The following is an 18,289-nucleotide window of genomic DNA, read 5'->3' as shown; positions in this document are numbered from 1 at the left end:
AATGGGAAAGTGAGAAACAACTAACTTTTTTGCATTTGCAGTTTTTCTTTATTCTCAAGCAACTACTGTTTCAAAATATAATTGGAAAAGTGGTGCCATTGATTCCTATTTAGAATTTTATCAATTTTACCTCTTTTAAAAATTATTTTAGAACTTTGTTTCCAAACAACTTGGCAAGAAAACATGTGAATGAATGAAATGAATTAAAAAAACACACATTTATCAGCTGTTTACTATGTGCCAAGTAATATGCTGAGCTCTGGAATACACAAATATAAAGGTAGGGAAGTCTTTACATGTGTGGAAATTTATTTTGATTTGGGGACCCTACCTTTAGGCTAAGATTAGAAAGCCTTAGGCCCTCAGGGTCTCTCCCCCTCCTCCTCAGCTTCTGCTGAGCGGAAAAAGCCCCGTGGGCTTTACAAGACCCCAGGTCAGACAGCTGGGGGGAAAAAAAGCCCCAGCTCCCTCCGACCTGAGCAGAGCTATCCGAAAGATCCTGGATAGCCTGTGCTGAGGCACATGAAGTGGGAGTGCACCCCACCCCCCAACCAGCCGCAGCCCTGGCTAGCGGATTAGCTTGGTCTGTGGGGGCGAAGGAAGCCCCGAGATTTGAGTGGAGAGAAGAAAAGGTATATATAGACCTGGGAGTGAGACAGGAGGGGGATGGACAGATGGACTAGATAGACAAGACTAGAGGGGAGCGCAGACAAGGACTGAGGAGAGTTCTGTTCCGACAAGGAGACAGGGGGCTGAGAAGAGGTCAAGAGGACTAGGAGGGCTGACAAAGTTAAAGGCCTTATTACAAACCAGGGAAAGTGTAACGTGCCCTGAGGCAGGAGGCGGCTAAGGCCCTTATTGTATTCAAGAAGTTGGAAGCACAGCAGGTGGGAAAGAGATGCAGTGGAAAGAGACCACAGGAAAGCAGTTAGGTTGTACATTTTATTTCCCTGTATTCTTCATTTTAAATAGTATCGCATAAATAAACTCTGCTTTGATTATTTAGTTAAGAGGCTTCTTAATTTTTAGATTATCAATAGTGGAGCAGTGTGGTGGAACTTTATAAACAGCCCACGTTAAATTAACGAAGTCAGATAGCCAAATAGTCAAAAGTCCCCAGATTAGTCCTCCAGTTAGCTTTAGCCCCCCCAAATTAGGCTAGTCACCAAAAATATTTTTACATTTTAATTGCGACCGCAGCAGGACTTATGGCCCAATTATAATTTTTCTAAATTTTTCATTTTTCATATAATCATAATTTTTCATAAATCAAATTATATATAATTTTTCCAGGTTAGTTATAGTTATGAATAATTGATTTTTTTTACACATGCTTGGGGTAGATATCCCCGTAGCACTAGGAGGCACTCGGCCCATACTTTATGTGACTTTGCAGCCAAAGTTTTCTTTTTAGTATACTGTGATATAAAATCATATTTGGTGTATTCAGTTAAAGAAATTTTAGTTCACCTTATTTCATACTGTTCAAAGAACTCAGATGTGGGGTGGCTAGGTGGCGCAGTGGATAAAGCACCAGCCCTGGATTCAGGAGTACCTGAGTTCAAATCCGGCCTCAGACACTTGACACTTACTAGCTGTGTGACCCTGGGCAAGTCACTTAACCCCCATTGCCCCACAAAAAAAAAAAAAAAACAAAACTCAGATGTGAGGCTGCAGGACATCCCCAGGTAAATAGATTTATTAATTGGACTTATGGTAACACTCAGAATTTTCCTCCCATCTTTATTTAATGAAGCACCTTTGAGAGAGAGATAGAAAGCTCTTTTCATTCTTCTGTCATATTATTGTTTGTTCATTGCTGGTACCCTGCTTCTAACAGTGGATGAGAGTGACTTCATCTTTAGAAAAGAATGAGAAATTTTTGGCCTCTGTGAGCAACATCTGGGAAAACTGCCTTCTAATTGTAGAAACCAGACCGTGCAGCCAACTCAGGGTTGTCTTGAACTTTTGTTTATTATGGGAAGTGATTGGACATCTTATCTTAGAAAGCTTTAACAGAAAAAAAGTAGACACATTTGGCCAGAGTTTTTGATGTTTCTGAGATTGTCTCAGCCTACAATTATAAAAACTTTCTTGAAGGATGGTTACTTTCGGATGTAATGAACTTCAAAAATGTGAAGATCTGCTTGGGATCTCTTTCATGTTTTGATATTTAGAGATGTTTTGTCTCACATATGGAGACTATATAAACCAAAGAACTTGGTTTATTTTATTGTTAAAAACTTATTTAGACATGGTGTTTTCTTGTTAGGTGATGATATTGAAAATTAAACACCAGAGTGTTGGGAAATAGCAAGTATTGAGATCAGGGTATGACTAATTCCTTGGATTAATTCCTTGGTACAGGAATCCAGGCTCTGTTTCAAGGGGTGGTGCCAGAATGATAGGGAAAGGACGCCGAGCATTACAATAGGCTAGTCATCTATTCAGTGGAGATCTTTGGAATCAGCTGCCCAGTAACAACCTGTAACCCTGTGTGAATAGCTCTGACAACTGAGGCTACAGCCCTTTCTTGCTGATTGTAGGCTGCTGGCAGAGAGAAGCTAGGCCTGGAATAAACTAAAAATACTTCTCATTTTCTGACAACTACTTAAAAATACTTTCTGGGCTTTTCCTTCTTTCTGGAGATATTACAACAGCCCAATGAGGAAGAAGTTGGCAAAAATACACGTGAATACATATTAAGCCAAGTTTCTGGTTTAAAGAAAAGTTCCAGGAGTATTTGTCTTACCAGGAGTCAGAAAAGGCTTACAATGGAGTTAGCCCTAGAGCAACTTTAGCCTTTCTTTCATCTCCACAGCAGAGTTTCACTAACTCCTTTTCTTTGGCAGTTTTCTTCCTCCCAGCTGGGCTTCTCCACCCTGCTGATAATTGCCACATGAGGGTGTGGGGTTTTCTTGAAGTCATTACCACCGAATCTGAAGCTGGGATAGAGGTCCCCCATAGATAGCGGGGAAGGAGATTCTGGATTCGAGGCACTCCTTGATTCCTAGTTAGCCTCACATTGCAGTGTCCCTCCTTTCTCTAGTCTCATTCAGCATGACCACATGAAATGGTTATTGAAAATGACTAGAACAAAATGCTTCTGAATGCTGGACTCCTTTTACAACAGCATAGAAACAGACTCCCAGACACATTTTTGATTATTTTGGCTATAAATCATTTTGGCACTTGTCATTGGGAAGTAAGTTTATTTTTGGTTCACACGTGTGCTTTTGATCATATTTAAACTCAGTAGGTGGCTTGTAAGGCCCGAGGAGTTTGAGAGGTGAGATGAAGAATTATGTCCTTTGTGACTTGTTCAAGGCATAAAATATACTTGGTTTGTTTTTATAACTTTAAAAAATGTGTGGCTTAAACGTGATTGCATTAGTAACGGGAACTCCCAAAGAGAAAACTCCCTCTACCAATGCTGACCTTGTTGTTCAGTTGTTTTTCAGTTTGTGTCTAACTCTTTGTGACCACATTTGGGGTTTTCTTGGCAAAGATTTTGGAGTGGTTTGCCATTTCCTTATCCAGCTCATTTTACAGGTGAGGAAACTAAAGCAAACAGGGTTAAGTAATTTGCCCAGAGTCACACAGCTAGTAAGTGATTTGAACTCATGCTAGCTTTGAACCCAGGAAGAGGAGTCTTCCTGACTCCAGGCCCCAAACGCTATCCACTGAGTCACCTAGCTGCCCTAGTACAGACCTACCTGCTAGGTAATTTAGAGTCATAAAAAGTAGCCTGGGAGCATGGGAAATGATCTGTTTTTGCAATTGTTAGTCTAAGAGAGTTGCTTGAGGGCATTGAGAGTTTAAGTGACATGCCAAGAATCATGCAGCCAGTTTGTGTTTGAGGCAGGAGTATAACCCAGGTCTTCCTAACTCCAAGGCAGGCTCTCTATCTACTGTGCCAGACTGCCTTTCATTATAGCTTTGTAGGTGCTGATTTCATTTGAAAGCCAAAGCAAACAATGAAAAGGTAATGTTAGCTTAAAAAAAGATCTGGCATTTTGTTCTAGTAAATAATAAGCACAATTGTGTGCTGAATGCTGGAGTGCAGGATATTTGCACCTGGGTCTACCTGAAGAAAGGGAGGGAGCACTATATAGGAGCTAATTCTAGGGAAAGATATCTACAGAGAAGCTTGAAACATGTCTGGAGGGAGAAGTGATTAATTAAAAAGGGATTTTACTGTTGGCCATTTGGAAACTGATCTACCATCATTCTGGAGCCACATAATCATTTGGGTTTCGGTGAGATTTCAAAGAGGTTTTAGACATGGCGTAGTGGAGCAGCCATATTGGCACTGAAAATGCTGAATATCCCCATACCCATCATTTATAGTTGCTGTGACTCTCTAGGGGGTTAAATTTGCTTAATAAGGTGCACAAAAGGCATGTCATCTGTTTGTATTCTTTGGGGAGAGTAGACTTTAAATGTTCAGGGTCTTAGAAGTGGGTCTGAATGAAGAATCCCAGGGAAGAAATGAAGACCCTCAGGTTCATCTGTTTGCTACATATATGATTATTTATTATGGAAGGATTTTCTTCTTGTACTTTAGTCCTTTTAAGTTGTATCTGACTTTTCATGACCCCTTTTGGGGGTTTTCTTGCAAAGATACTTGAGCAGTTTGCCATTTACTTCTTTGGGTCATTTGAGGCAAACAGGATTAAGGGACATGCCCAGGGTCTCACTGCTAGTAAATGTATGAGACCAGATTTGAATTCAGGGCTTTCTGACTCCAGGTCTATCACTCTATCTACTGTGACACCTAGCTGCCCAAAAACTTGATTTAAGAAATCCTTAACGTTTTGGCCCAGTCTCAATTTCTTTTCCTCTTGACTTTGGTAGTAATAAACAATAGCTCAGGAATGAAATGGTCAGGAAGTAAAGTTAACACATTAATACAGAGTGATATAGTAGTCTTTATAAAAGTGCATAAATTTAAAAAGGAATAATTTCCCTTTCAAGAATTATTTTAAAATGGACTTTTAAAGCTCTAATATTTATGCTACCACGAAGTTTTCTTTTATTAAAAATAATGTTTAATTTGAAAGCTTTCACTAGGGTCAGACAGTGGTCAAATAGAGGTTTTTAGAGGCTGAGTCATATTCTGATTTACTATCACAATTTGTAGTTACCCACTTTATATTATGTAATAGATTAATTTCATTGAAGCAATGTCACTAGTTACCTACATTAATGGCAGGAAAATATACACACACATTTGAAATTTCTACTGATGACTTTGAATTTGCTAGAATATTGTATCCATGCATAAAGCCTGAAGATTTATTGTTTTGTAACTAAGGGGCATAGAAATTGACCACAGCAGGCTAATTAAAAAAACAAAACAAAACAATTTTCTGTTAAGTCCAAAAGTTTAGTTGTTAAATACAAAAAATACTAAGAAAAAGCAAAATTCAGTAGTCTAAAATGGGTAATTTATATTTATGTCACCCAAAGATCTTATATGTGTTTGATTCAATGAATCATTTCACCAGAATCTTGTAATGGAAGTAAATTTTGCTTCATTTTCACGGATGTGGTTTTAGTAGATTGAATAATAAATCATTCTGTCTTTTTTAGACTTGTGGTTGTAAGGGTCTTTCAGATACTACCACAACTAAATTAGGCCAGACAGATAGGAGGCACTCCCAATCTTAAAGACTTCCATGGGGGAAGATCTCCTTATGCCTTCAATGTTGTAAAAACTATGACATCATGTTAAAATGACAGCCAAAATGAATATCAAAGATTTGATGTAAAACCATGGAAGACAAAGATGAGGCCTCACTTGCCCTCATCCAAAAATTGTTTTGTGACTGAATAGTGCCCCTCATAGGGTATATATGAGGACAAGTCCACCTTTCCCTTAGGAATAGTTTGTATACATAGGATTCAATCTATATACACACAAGACTAGGGTTATAAAAATGTAAGTAGTTGCTCTTGAATTCTTCCTTAGGAAGGACATTTGAGCTGCTGAAGATTTAGATTTGTCCAAAGGAAATTAGTGAAGCTGATAATGAGTCAGATATACCTCACTTAAGAAATACATGTTTCTAAAGGTTTACAAAATAGCAAAGATCTTTGAATCACATCTTCCTTACTCAGTGACTTCTTTTGTAAATGTAGAGATGCATTTCTATGGAAATAACTTGGCACTATGACTAAATGATACTTAAGAATGTTGTGTTTTGGGGGCAGCTAGATGGTGCAGGGGATAAAGCACTGGCCCTGGATTCAGGAGGACCCGAGTTCAAATCCAGTCTCAGACATTTGACACTTACTATCTGTGTGACTCTGGGCAAGTCACTTAACCCTCATTGCCCCACAAAAAAATGTTGTGTTTCAAATGTTGAGTAGAATTCAGAAATCCCCTATATAATAAATTTCCCAATCAAAAAACACCACACCACCCAAAACAATACTAATACTCAAAATAATACACAAAGAACAGATGTGTTTATAATGAAAATAATAAACCTGAAGCCAATTCATCTGGTCCTTTAAAATAATTCTGTAGTTATTTTGTTTTCATAAAATAAATATTCCTATTTAAATCCTTTCTAAAGGGGTTTATGTTAAAACTATAGAATCATAGATTGGAAAAAAAAACCAGAAATCATCTAGCCAAGAGATAATAGTCCCCTTTCTTTGTACAAGTGAAAACATAATTCTTATCCTAGAAGATATTCATGAAGAAAAGAGACAATTTTTGATACTGAGTGGTTTTAAACATTATTCACAAGCTGACCTAATTTGATATAGGTGCTAATAAATTCTTTTGAGCTGGATATTATTTTCAAATTGATGAGTATATCCTCCATTCCTTTGTTGAAATCATCAATAAAGATAATTGTAGGGAAGAATTGTATATTAGCAAATTCTCTGGATAGGAAAGCAGGAGACTTGGCTCTGCCCCTGATTTATTGGCACTGTTTGGCAAGTCACTTCATCTTTTGGGACCTTAGTTAATAATCTCTAATTTGAGAGGGTTAAGTTAAATAATCTTTAAGTTCTCTTTCAATCCTCAAACACTATGATTCTAATTTTATTGATGAAAACCTTTTGGGAATTCATTTCCAAATGTTGCATTCCAATAGGTTGTTATCATCATTGAAGAATACCATTTGGATTCAGTCTTTAACATAGTTATTCACTTATTTTCTATAAGAATGCCACATTGTAATCAAAAGGAATTAACAACATTTCTGGAAATTCAAAGAGGCAAGGCAGACCTACTAGATGTATTCTAAAGCTCACAAGTCTATGGTTTGTCAATCACAAGAAGGAACTCACTTGGTAAGGTATGATTTTCTTGTCACAAAGCCATATTGATTGAAGCTTAAATGCTGTTCTACATGATTTCAGAGTGACTGATAATTTCTTCGAGGCATATAGTTACATTCTCATTGAATAGCACTAGTTATGACTGTGAGTGATTATTGGTGTTTCTTTTGTATATTTTGTGATAGAGGCAAATTTATAAAGTGTTTTTTTAAGTTTACCATGCAGTTTCCTGAAAACAATCTTGTAAGATATGTAACACAAGTAATATTTATTTCCCTCATTTGTAGATGAGGAAACAGAGTCATGGAACTGAAATGATTTGCCCAGGGTCACACAGCTAATATGTGGTTGAGCTTGTACTCAAAACTAAGTCTTCTGTCTCCTATTTTGGTATATCCCCCACTACACAATGAATGCTGCCTCCTAAAATTTTATTTGTACTATTTGTCTTCACATACATTGGGATTGCAGATTCTCCTAATATTTCATTCATATAATTAATTATTTTCATAAGTATAGATTTACATAAACTGTTTTCTTTGCACCCCAGTTAAAGCATTTGGACCTTATTTCTGATTTTCTGTGGGCTGGTCATAGACATGGACCAAGAACACCAAGGCTAAAACAACAGTCAACATAGAAAACAGACAGCTAGGTGGCATAGTGGGTAGAGTGACAGGCCTGGAGTTAGGAAGACTCTTCTTCCTGACTTCAAATATGGCCTCAGACACTTACTAGTTGTGTGACACTGGGCAAGTCACTTAACCCTGTTTTCCTCAGTTCCTCATCTGTCAAACGAGCTAGAGAAGGAAATGGCAAACCACTCCAGTATCTTTGCTAATAAAACTGCAAATAGCGTCACAAAGAGTGGGACACAAGTGAAAAGTGATTGAACACCATTCGATATGAAGTAGAGACATCAAACAGAAAGCAAGACAGCAAATCCCCATCAAATTTTCAAACAAAAGTCATGTATCTTGAATCTATCTCTTTTTCTCCATTCATATGACTACCATCCTGAATCAAATCTCTTATATCCCATTTGGACTATTGTGATAGCCTCCTTAATTGGTCTCCCTCCTTCTGGTCTCTCCCCCATCTAACCCATCACCTGCAAACTGCCAAGTAAGTTTCACAAACATCCTATCCTGTTCAGAACTCTTCAGCGGCTTCTATTTCCTGTCAGATCCATTTATTTTCTGTCATTGGTAGCACCTTCTCTGAATAATCCCTTGCTTCGTTCTATAATCCCTTGATGTAGTTAGATCATTTTCTCCTAGTCATTTTCCACTGAGGTTGTAATTAGAACATTGATGTTTGTGTTTCTTTTAATAACATGTTAACAACATGTCTGTTAGGATAATTGAATGTTAAATCTGAAACATCCTTTTACATACTTCACTTAAACACTAGAGAATATTGTGGGGAAAAGATGGGTTTATGTGCCAAGGAACAGCTTGGGGTCATTGAAAATGCCATACACTCTGATTTACTTTGGTTGACTCCCTATAACTCCAAACCCACCCATCTTTTCACATAGACTCAGTGCATATTGTTTTATGTAAGACTTGCCTCTTGGCCTCCCAACCATCTCCAGCAGATCTTATGTCAAATGCATAAGCCATTTCTGTGGTGCTTACTGTATGAAATTTGATGCTGGATTGGTTTTGGCCTCTGGCTTACAAGTTGTCAGGCTTAGAAGACCCCACAGAGCCTAGAATCCTATGGAAATTCCAGATGAATCTCCAATAGCTAGAATATCGGAGAGAAGTTTTTCCTCTGAGAGATAAGCTCAGAGATGATAGATTCATAGATTTTCTACCCCTCCTCTTCTGGGTTATATCTCCTAAAACAGCAGGGGGTACTGTGCACCACTTCCCTCCTGAGATGGGACTCTCCCTCAAATCTATCCCCTTGTTTCAATATTGTTTTTTATATTTATCTTCCCAAGTCTTTCACTTCATATAACTATCTTTTGTATAGAGAATAAGGAACATTGAGTTTTATTTCGGAGTCACAGGTCAGGGAAAGTAAGGAGGTAATTAACACTTCACCTTTCTTAGAGACTATATTTTGGCTATTTATATACCTAGAACATTCAGGAGACCATTTAATAGAATAGAAAATTCTTTGTTTAATGCATATGCATAATAAGTCAACATAATAAGTATTCATGGCCATCCTCTATATCTAGAATACATTCCATCCTCTCCTTTGTTTCACTGGATTCCTCTCTTCCTTCAGCACTTAGCTTGAGAATGATCTTCTATCTAATTTCTTCTGTACCAGAATCCTCTTGCTAGTCTGGTGAAGCCTATGAACCCCTCAGAAAAGAACATTAAATGGATAAAATAAAATACATAAGATTGCAAATTTTATCTATTTTGTCATTGTTGTTTGTCCTTCATTCTCAAAGAGGACCATGGTATTGAGGAGATGTCATGACTTGCACTGAATTGGATTTAAGTGGGTAGAGCTGTGCAAGGTCACCAGCCTCATTTTCTCCTCTGGAGCTATCTGGGTCCAGTGGCAAGATATACATCAGGGATGGTTGGGGATGGCCCCAGCTGTTTAAGGCAATTGGGGTTAAGTGATCTATTTTATTGATATGGCTATCAAAATATTTTCTTTGTTTTGATTTCCAAACTGCTACTCCTCCCAGACTATATGCACTCTCTCTGTATATTTACTATATTTTTGTTTGTTCTATTTTTGTCTCCCCCAAGTGTTATTCCTTTTTTTTTTTGTGGGGCAATGGGGGTTAAGTGACTTGCCCAGGGTCACACAGCTAGTAAGTGTCCGTTCTTTATATTTGTAGCCTTAGCACTTAGCACAGTGCCTGTCACATATTAGATACATAATAAGTACTTATTGATAGTTTCTGCTTTAAAAGATCTCCCATGAATCAGTCAAAAGTTAAGTTACATTTGACACTCTAACAACAGATGACACTATCTGTACTTCTGTTCTTTTATAAGCAATGACTATGAACACATTATGTATAAAAAAGCACTTCTAGTTGATTTTCATGGAAGTTGTTTAGCATTAGAGTTCTCACACTGAAAATTTGCATCTCTCTATTTGAAGGGTAGGATGGTTATAGTTAGTCTTCAAAATAATTTTTAAAAAAGGTTAAAAATTTTGTTTCAGAGACAACTTTAATATAGGAAAGTCATGTTGAATACACAATGCTGTAAAAGGAATATCAATACATATTAACATTTCATAAATTTTAACCAATTTTGGGGAAAATTTATCCCAAATTAGTGAAATGTTTTACTTGTGCTCCTTTTAAGCAGAAAAAATAGTTTTATTGTTTTAGTGATATGGTATCTTAAACTGTAGTATCAAAGAATTACAAAGTTAAAGTTCCTTAGATCTAATACTGATTGATTTATAATTAAGGCATCACTTTATTTGAATTATATGATGGTTTTTGTTGATGGTGTTTGAAAAAAATCTGTTAGTTTATAACCTTTACTTTCCTTCATCTTTATATCATTACTTTTCTTTCTCCCCTTCCCATATTTTGAAGGTGAACATCGGGCAGTTTTGAATTAATTAGGTTTTCCTGAATTTGTCAGTTTTACAAAAGACATGTATTCATCATTTTCCAATTATCTTGCAGGATCCTTCAAACCAAAAATGTGGAAGAAAGAAAACTGTGTCATTCAGCAGTATGCCATCGGAAAAGAAAATCAGTAGTGCCAGTGATTGTATCAGTTTCATGCAGGCTGGCTGTGAACTGAAGAAAGTGCGCCCCAATTCCCGGATATACAATCGTTTCTTTACCCTGGACACAGACCTTCAAGCTCTTCGCTGGGAGCCTTCCAAGAAGGACCTTGAAAAAGCAAAGCTTGATATTTCTGCTATAAAAGAGATCAGGCTTGGGAAGAACACTGAGACATTTAGGAACAATGGCCTTGCTGACCAGATTTCTGAGGACTGTGCCCTGTCTATACTCCATGGGGAGAATTATGAATCTTTGGACCTAGTTGCCAATTCGGCGGATGTAGCAAATATTTGGGTTTCTGGTTTACGGTACCTGGTCTCTCGAAGTAAGCAACCTTTTGATTTAATAGAAGGCAGCGAGAATACTCCAAGGTTTATGTGGCTAAAAACAGTTTTTGAAGCAGCAGATGTTGATGGCAATGGGATTATGTTAGAAGACACGTCTGTAGAGTTAATTAAACAGCTCAACCCTACCCTGAAGGAATCTAAAATCAGGTTAAAGTTTAAAGAAATCCAGAAGAGCAAAGAGAAACTAACCACCCGAGTAACAAAAGAGGAATTTTGTGAAGCTTTTAGTGAACTTTGTACCAGACCAGAAGTTTATTTCTTACTTGTACAGATATCCAAAAACAAAGAATATTTAGATGCCAATGACCTCATGCTGTTTTTAGAAGCTGAACAAGGAGTTGCTCATATAACTGAAGAGATGTGTTTAGATATTATTCGAAGGTATGAGCTTTCTGAAGAAGGACGGCTCAAAGGTTTCCTTGCAATTGATGGTTTTACCCAATATTTATTGTCACCAGAATGTGATATTTTTGATCCTGAGCAAAGAAAAGTGGCTCAAGACATGACTCAGCCATTATCACACTATTATATCAATGCCTCTCATAATACTTATCTAATAGAAGACCAGTTCAGGGGACCTGCTGATATTAATGGCTATGTTAGAGCTTTAAAAATGAGTTGTAGGAGCATAGAACTTGATGTGAGTGATGGGCCAGACAATGAGCCAGTCCTTTGTAATCGTAACAACATGACAACACCCCTTTCCTTCCGTAGTGTCATAGAGGTGATAAACAAATTTGCCTTTGTATCTTCTGAATATCCACTTATCCTTTGCTTGGGCACTCACTGTTCAGTGCCACAGCAGAAAGTCATGGCCCAACACATGAAAAAGATCTTTGGCAATAAGCTATACACCGAAGCACCTTTGCCATCTGAAGCCTACCTCCCATCCCCTGAGAAACTTAAAAGAAAGATAATTGTAAAAGGAAAGAAGTTGCCTCCTGACCAAGATATATTGGAAGGGGAAGTAACAGATGAAGATGAGGAAGCTGAAATGTCTCAAAAGATGTCAGAGGACTATAATGGTGAACAGAAGTTGATATGCCTCTGTAAAGAACTATCAGATTTGGTATCTATATGTAAATCTGTCCAATATAGGGATTTTGAAATGTCTATGAAGAGCCAAAGTTATTGGGAAATTTGCTCATTTAGTGAGACAGAAGCTAGCAGAATTGCCAATGAATATCCAGAGGACTTTGTAAATTACAATAAGAGGTTCTTATCAAGGGTATACCCAAGTGCTATGAGGATAGACTCAAGTAATTTGAACCCCCAAGACTTCTGGAATTGCGGCTGTCAGATTGTGGCAATGAATTTCCAGACTCCAGGTCCAATGATGGATCTACATACAGGCTGGTTTCTCCAGAATGGAGGATGTGGATATGTCCTCCGACCCTCCATCATGCGTGATGAAGTCTCTTACTTTAGCGCCAATACAAAGGGTATCATTCCAGGGGTCTCTCCTCAAGTCCTACATATTAAAATTATCAGTGGTCAGAACTTTCCAAAACCCAAGGGAGCTTGTGCCAAAGGGGATGTCATAGACCCCTATGTCTGTATTGAAATACATGGTATTCCTGCAGACTGTTCAGAGCAAAGAACTAAAACTGTTCAACAAAACAGTGATAATCCTATTTTTGATGAAACTTTTGAGTTTCAAATAAACCTGCCTGAACTTGCCATGATCCGTTTTGTGGTCCTGGATGATGATTACATAGGCGATGAATTTATAGGACAGTATACAATACCACTGGAGTGCCTGCAGCCTGGCTATCGGCATATCCCTTTGCGCTCTTTTGTGGGAGAGATCATGGAACATGTGACACTCTTTGTTCACATAGCAATAACTAACCGAAGTGGAGGAGGAAAGGCCCCAAAACGCAGCCTTTCAGTGAGAATAGGGAAGAAAGTTAGGGAATATACCATGCTCAGGAATGTTGGTCTGAAAACCATAGATGACATCTTTAAAATAGCTGTTCATCCATTGAGAGAAGCCACAGATGTGAGAGAAAATATGCAGGTAACAAGACCCTTATGACATTTGTGTTTTTTAATTTAATTCTTTCTTAAGAAGAAAATTAGTATATTATTACTACTATTATGAGCTAGTTAGCATTTATATGAGGTTTTAAAAGTGCTATATCTATCTACATATAGAGAGATACATAATATATAGATAGATGTACCCAATAATAATGATGCATATATACATGATGTGTATATTTGCACATGCCTCATGTATATATATGTACATACATCTGGAGAAAATAGTTTTGCTTGATTATGAATGTTTGTTATAATATATGTTTTTTCTTTTCTCCAATTAAGTCAAAGACAGGAGGGAGAGAAAATAGATTTCTCTTCATTAAAAAAAAAAAACTAAAACAGGGGCAGCTAGATGGCACAGTGGTTAAAGCACCGGCCCTGGATTCAGGAGTACCTGAGTTCAAATCCGGCCTCAGACACTTAACACTTACTAGCTGTGTGACCCTGGGCAAGTCACTTAACCCCCATTGCCCTGCAAAAAAAAAAAAACAACCAACAACAAAAAAAACAAAAAACCTAAAACAAAAACAAATTTCAACTCTATCCCTTTACTTTTATTCAGAAAAGACCTATGAAAACTGGAACCCATCTCTATTCTCTGCTTCCTGAATAGTTCAAAAGAGGGAAGTAATTTTTTAAGTTGGTTTTATGGAGGATTTGAAAAGGGAGGCAAGGTGGAGAAACTGCATAGCTCCCTTGCCCTGAGTCATTCTTCAGAGTAGTGTCACTGCTTTATTTGGAAAGCAGACCTACTTATCTATAAGTAGAGAAGCACATATCATAAGAAAGAATGCAGATTTGGAGATGATTTGTTCTTTTTGCATTATGTCTGGTTCTGTTTCCTTCTATTAACGCTGAAATGCCAGAGTTCAGTATGCTTTTCCCCAACACTCTTATGCAGAGCAATACTGTGTTGAAGTACTAAAAGGTCCAGACTGTTTGAATGAAAGAATGGTGGGAAAATACTATAAATATTACTAGTTGTTCATTTTCCGCATTTTAATCTTATTTTACTTAATAAACGTACAAGCAGACTCAAGCCAATAGAATTTAGCAGTTAATAGAAATACCATCAAATAAACATCACAATGCATTTTTGAATATACTTAGTTTGAGAAAGAATTCCATTCAATCAATAAAAATGTATTGTGGGGGGAAGCTAGATGGTAAAGTGGATTAAAGCACTGGCCCTGGGTGCAGGAGGACCTGAGTTCAAATCCTGCCTCAGACAGTTGACACTTACTAGCTGTGTGATCCTAGGACAAGTCACTTAACCCTCATTTGCCCCTCCCTAAAAACAATGACCAAAAAAAAATCTATTCTGTGTCGTGTATGAGTTTTTTCCCTGTTTAAAGGAAGTATAAAAATGTCTTAGTTCTTCTTTTTAAACCCTTGAGACTAGTTTTAACATCTCTTACTGGTTTATCTGCAATAGTATAAATAATGACAGAACCAACAGTGCTTTTGAAAAATTAAATCATAGGATGGTAATTATGTATCTAACCTAAATATAATAGTTATATATAGGTAAAACTCAGTAGAAGAGACTGGTAAATGAATTTTCTGAGTATCAACAAGAGGTGTTTTAATTAAAGGTATTATGTTATTTTTGTGTTCCTTCCACTTCTAGCATTCTGTAATATTCAGAAATCATAGAGTATAAAAAAGGCAACAATAACTTTCAATTAATATGCAAGAAACTTATGTGCTTAATGACTGTTCTCCATCGTGAAAGAGGAAAAAGAAATAGTGTGATAGAGTAGTAAACCTGTGAAAGGCCTTAGCTTGAAATGCCACTGGACCTAGATGATTCTGGAGGAGAGAGTGGGCTGGTGACTTTGCACAGCCCTGCTCCCTTAAATCCAATTTGTGCAAGTCATGACATCTGTCATGGTCCTCTTTAAGATATGAAGGGCAGGTGGCAGCTAGGTAGGGCAGTGGATAGATCACCAGCCCTGGATTCAGGAGTACCTGAGTTCAAATCCAGCCTCAGACATTTGACACTTATCTAGCTAATGTGACCCTGGCAAGTCACTTAACCCCCATTGAACCACAAAAACCCAACCAAACCAACCAAACAAAAAGAATGAAGGGCAAACAACAACCAACACATATAAGGAAGGAAAGGAGGGAATAAAAAAGGAGGAAAGGAAGGAAAATAAGGAAAAAAAGAAATAGGAAACCTGTATCCTAGTTTGTGGTTTTAACTTTAACTATTTGTGTCTTATGGAAGTCATTCAACCGTAATCAGCCTCATTTGTGTAATGAGGAGGTTAAATTAGATGCGCTATACTTTCTTCTAAACTCTGAAATTTATAATTCTATTATTCCATTATGTTTGGTCCCTATCTTTAGGAAATGTTTAAAAAACTATTTATAATATATATTAATAATTGCCCTTAACTTAGTATGATAAATACATATCTACATGTACACATGCATACATCTATCTATCTATCTATCTATCTATCTATCTATCATCTATCTATCTTATCTATCATCTATCTCAATCTCAATCATATAAAATCCCTGAGCCTATAGCAATACTTTCATTCTGATGGGCAATTAGGTGGCATAGGCAGATAGAGCACTGGCCCTGGAGTTAGGTGGAACTGAGTTCATATTTGCCCTCAAACGCTATGACACTTACTAGCTGTATGACCCGGGCAAGTCACTTAACCCTCATTGTTTCAAACATCTTGGGCCATCTCCAGTTGTCTTGGTATGTATCTTGCCACTGGAACCAGATGGCTCTAGAGGAGAGAGTGAGGCTGCTGAGTTTGCACAGTCCTCCCTCACTTAAATCCAATTCACTTCAAGTCATGATGTCACTTCTTGATATCATGGTCCTCTTCAAGAATGGAGAACAAGAAACATATTTTCATTCTGATATATCTTTTTATATGTGTGCATATGCACATATACATGTGTATATACATCTATCTATATCCATCTATACATATGTATACACACACTCGTATATATGGCAATTAGGTAGAACTGGATCTGGAGTCAGGAAGACAAGTTCAGATCTAGCCTCAAACACCTACTAGGTGTGTGAACCTTGGGAAGTCACTTAACTTCCATTTGCCCAAGTTTTTTTAATTGTAAAATGGAGATGTTATGAGCATAAAAAAAGATAATGTTTGTAAAGTGGTTAGCACAGTGCCTAACACATATCAGACATTTAATAAATGTTTGTTTCCTCGTTTCCTTCCTTTGTTCCTTCCTTCTTTCCATATATATTTTTTTTTGGGGGGGGCAGGGATAATGATGGTTAAGTGACTTGCCCAGGGTCACACAGGTAGTAAGTGTCCAAGTGTTTGAGGCTGAATTTGAACTCAGGTCTCCTGAATCCAGGGCCAGTGCTTTATCCACTGCACCAACTAGCTGCCCCCTTTCCATATATTTCTGTGCATGTGTATATACATATGCACACACACACACATATATACACAATTATATATGTACGTATATAGGCATTGCTATAGGCTTAGGAAATAGGTCAGGTAAATATTACTTGGGGCAGAGAGTTGTAAAGGATTACTTTATTACCCTAAAGAAAGCTGATTGATAAGGGTCAGATGGAAGCTGCATAGCTTTGATGTCTTCTCTATACCCTAGTGATTATAATACAAGGTGAGTGGAAGATAGGTAATTCCAAAATATATTTTATACAATTAGCTCAAAAAATGCTTTTTCCTTGGGATGTCAGAGGACAACTACTAATGGTAAGTTGACTGGGGTGGAAAGTAAAATGTATGTGTTACTGTTATAATTATGAAGGAAAATGGAGCAAAATAAATTGTGTGTGAAATTATAGTTTCCACAGTAGTCATCAGAAAAAATAAGAAAACTATAATAAACGAGCCATTGTTAATTTTAAAAAATGTCTAAAACTTTTTTTGGAGAAGTTTGCTATTAAAATGCATTAATGTTGGGCAGCTAGATGGCGCAGTGGATAGAGCACCGGCCCTGGATTCAGGAGGACCTGAGTTCAATATCCGGTCTCAGACACTAACACTTACTAGCTGTGTGACCCTGGGCAAGTCACTTAAACCCCAATTGCCTCACCAAAAAAAAAAAAAATAAAATGCATTAATGTGGCCTTTAAAGATGACCTACTTGTTCTTGTGGAATATGAGGAGTTGATAAATCAAGAGAGGTATAAACTGAAATAAAAAAACTAGATGTAGCTATGGATATTGCTACTTTTAAAAATTGGTCATTTTCCCTTTACCTCAAGTTATGAAGTTCTCCTAATCTGTTTTGGAATTATGAAAATTTTTAATGGAATTACCCATCAAGAACAGATGCTGTATAAAGTAGATGTAATGTGTTAAACTATCCAATGTAATCCCCCCCCCTTTTTTTTTCCTGACAGAATTCAATAGTGTCTGTTAAAGAGCTTTGTGGACTTCCTCCAATTGCCAGTCTGAAACAGTGCATGTTGACTTTGTCCTCCCGGCTGATAAACAGTGATGACACACCCTCTGTCTCTCTCATTATGAAAGATAACTTCCCTTACCTGGAACCTCTGGGGGCAATACCAGATGTTCAGAAAAAGGTCCTAGCTGCCTATGATCTGGTATGAAATTTTATATCCTAAACAACATTTTTATAATGGTTTTGTGTGTTTAGAAAAGTGTTACCAGTTTTGCTGATTATAGGTTTGTTTTGCCTATGTGCTACTCATTGAGGTTAATATAGAGAAGAGTTCTCATTCCGGCTACAGGCTGAAATGACATTCCCCTTGACCCCACTTAAAGTAAAGCCTTTTATTTTATTTAAGCTAACAATATGTAGTTACTGCTGAAAATTGTGTTCATGGACCATACATTAGGAGAGCATAGATTGTAAA

At 37.2% G+C, this 18,289-nt stretch overlaps 1 protein-coding gene across 1 annotated transcript in view; it reads left to right on the top strand.

Moving 5' to 3' along the window:
- Positions 1 to 18,289, top strand: part of PLCL1 (phospholipase C like 1 (inactive)) — a 437,313-nt gene that overhangs the window by 346,380 nt on the left and 72,644 nt on the right. Inside the window, exons 2-3 of the mRNA XM_043998093.1 lie at positions 10,931 to 13,402; positions 17,813 to 18,016. Coding sequence (XP_043854028.1) covers positions 10,931 to 13,402; positions 17,813 to 18,016 — 2,676 coding nt within the window. The remainder of the gene's footprint in view (positions 1 to 10,930; positions 13,403 to 17,812; positions 18,017 to 18,289) is intronic.

This window comes from Dromiciops gliroides, chromosome 3, assembly GCF_019393635.1.
Source record: "Dromiciops gliroides isolate mDroGli1 chromosome 3, mDroGli1.pri, whole genome shotgun sequence".
Lineage (NCBI taxonomy): Eukaryota > Metazoa > Chordata > Mammalia > Microbiotheria > Microbiotheriidae > Dromiciops > Dromiciops gliroides.
This window is presented reverse-complemented; position numbering and strand designations above follow the sequence as displayed.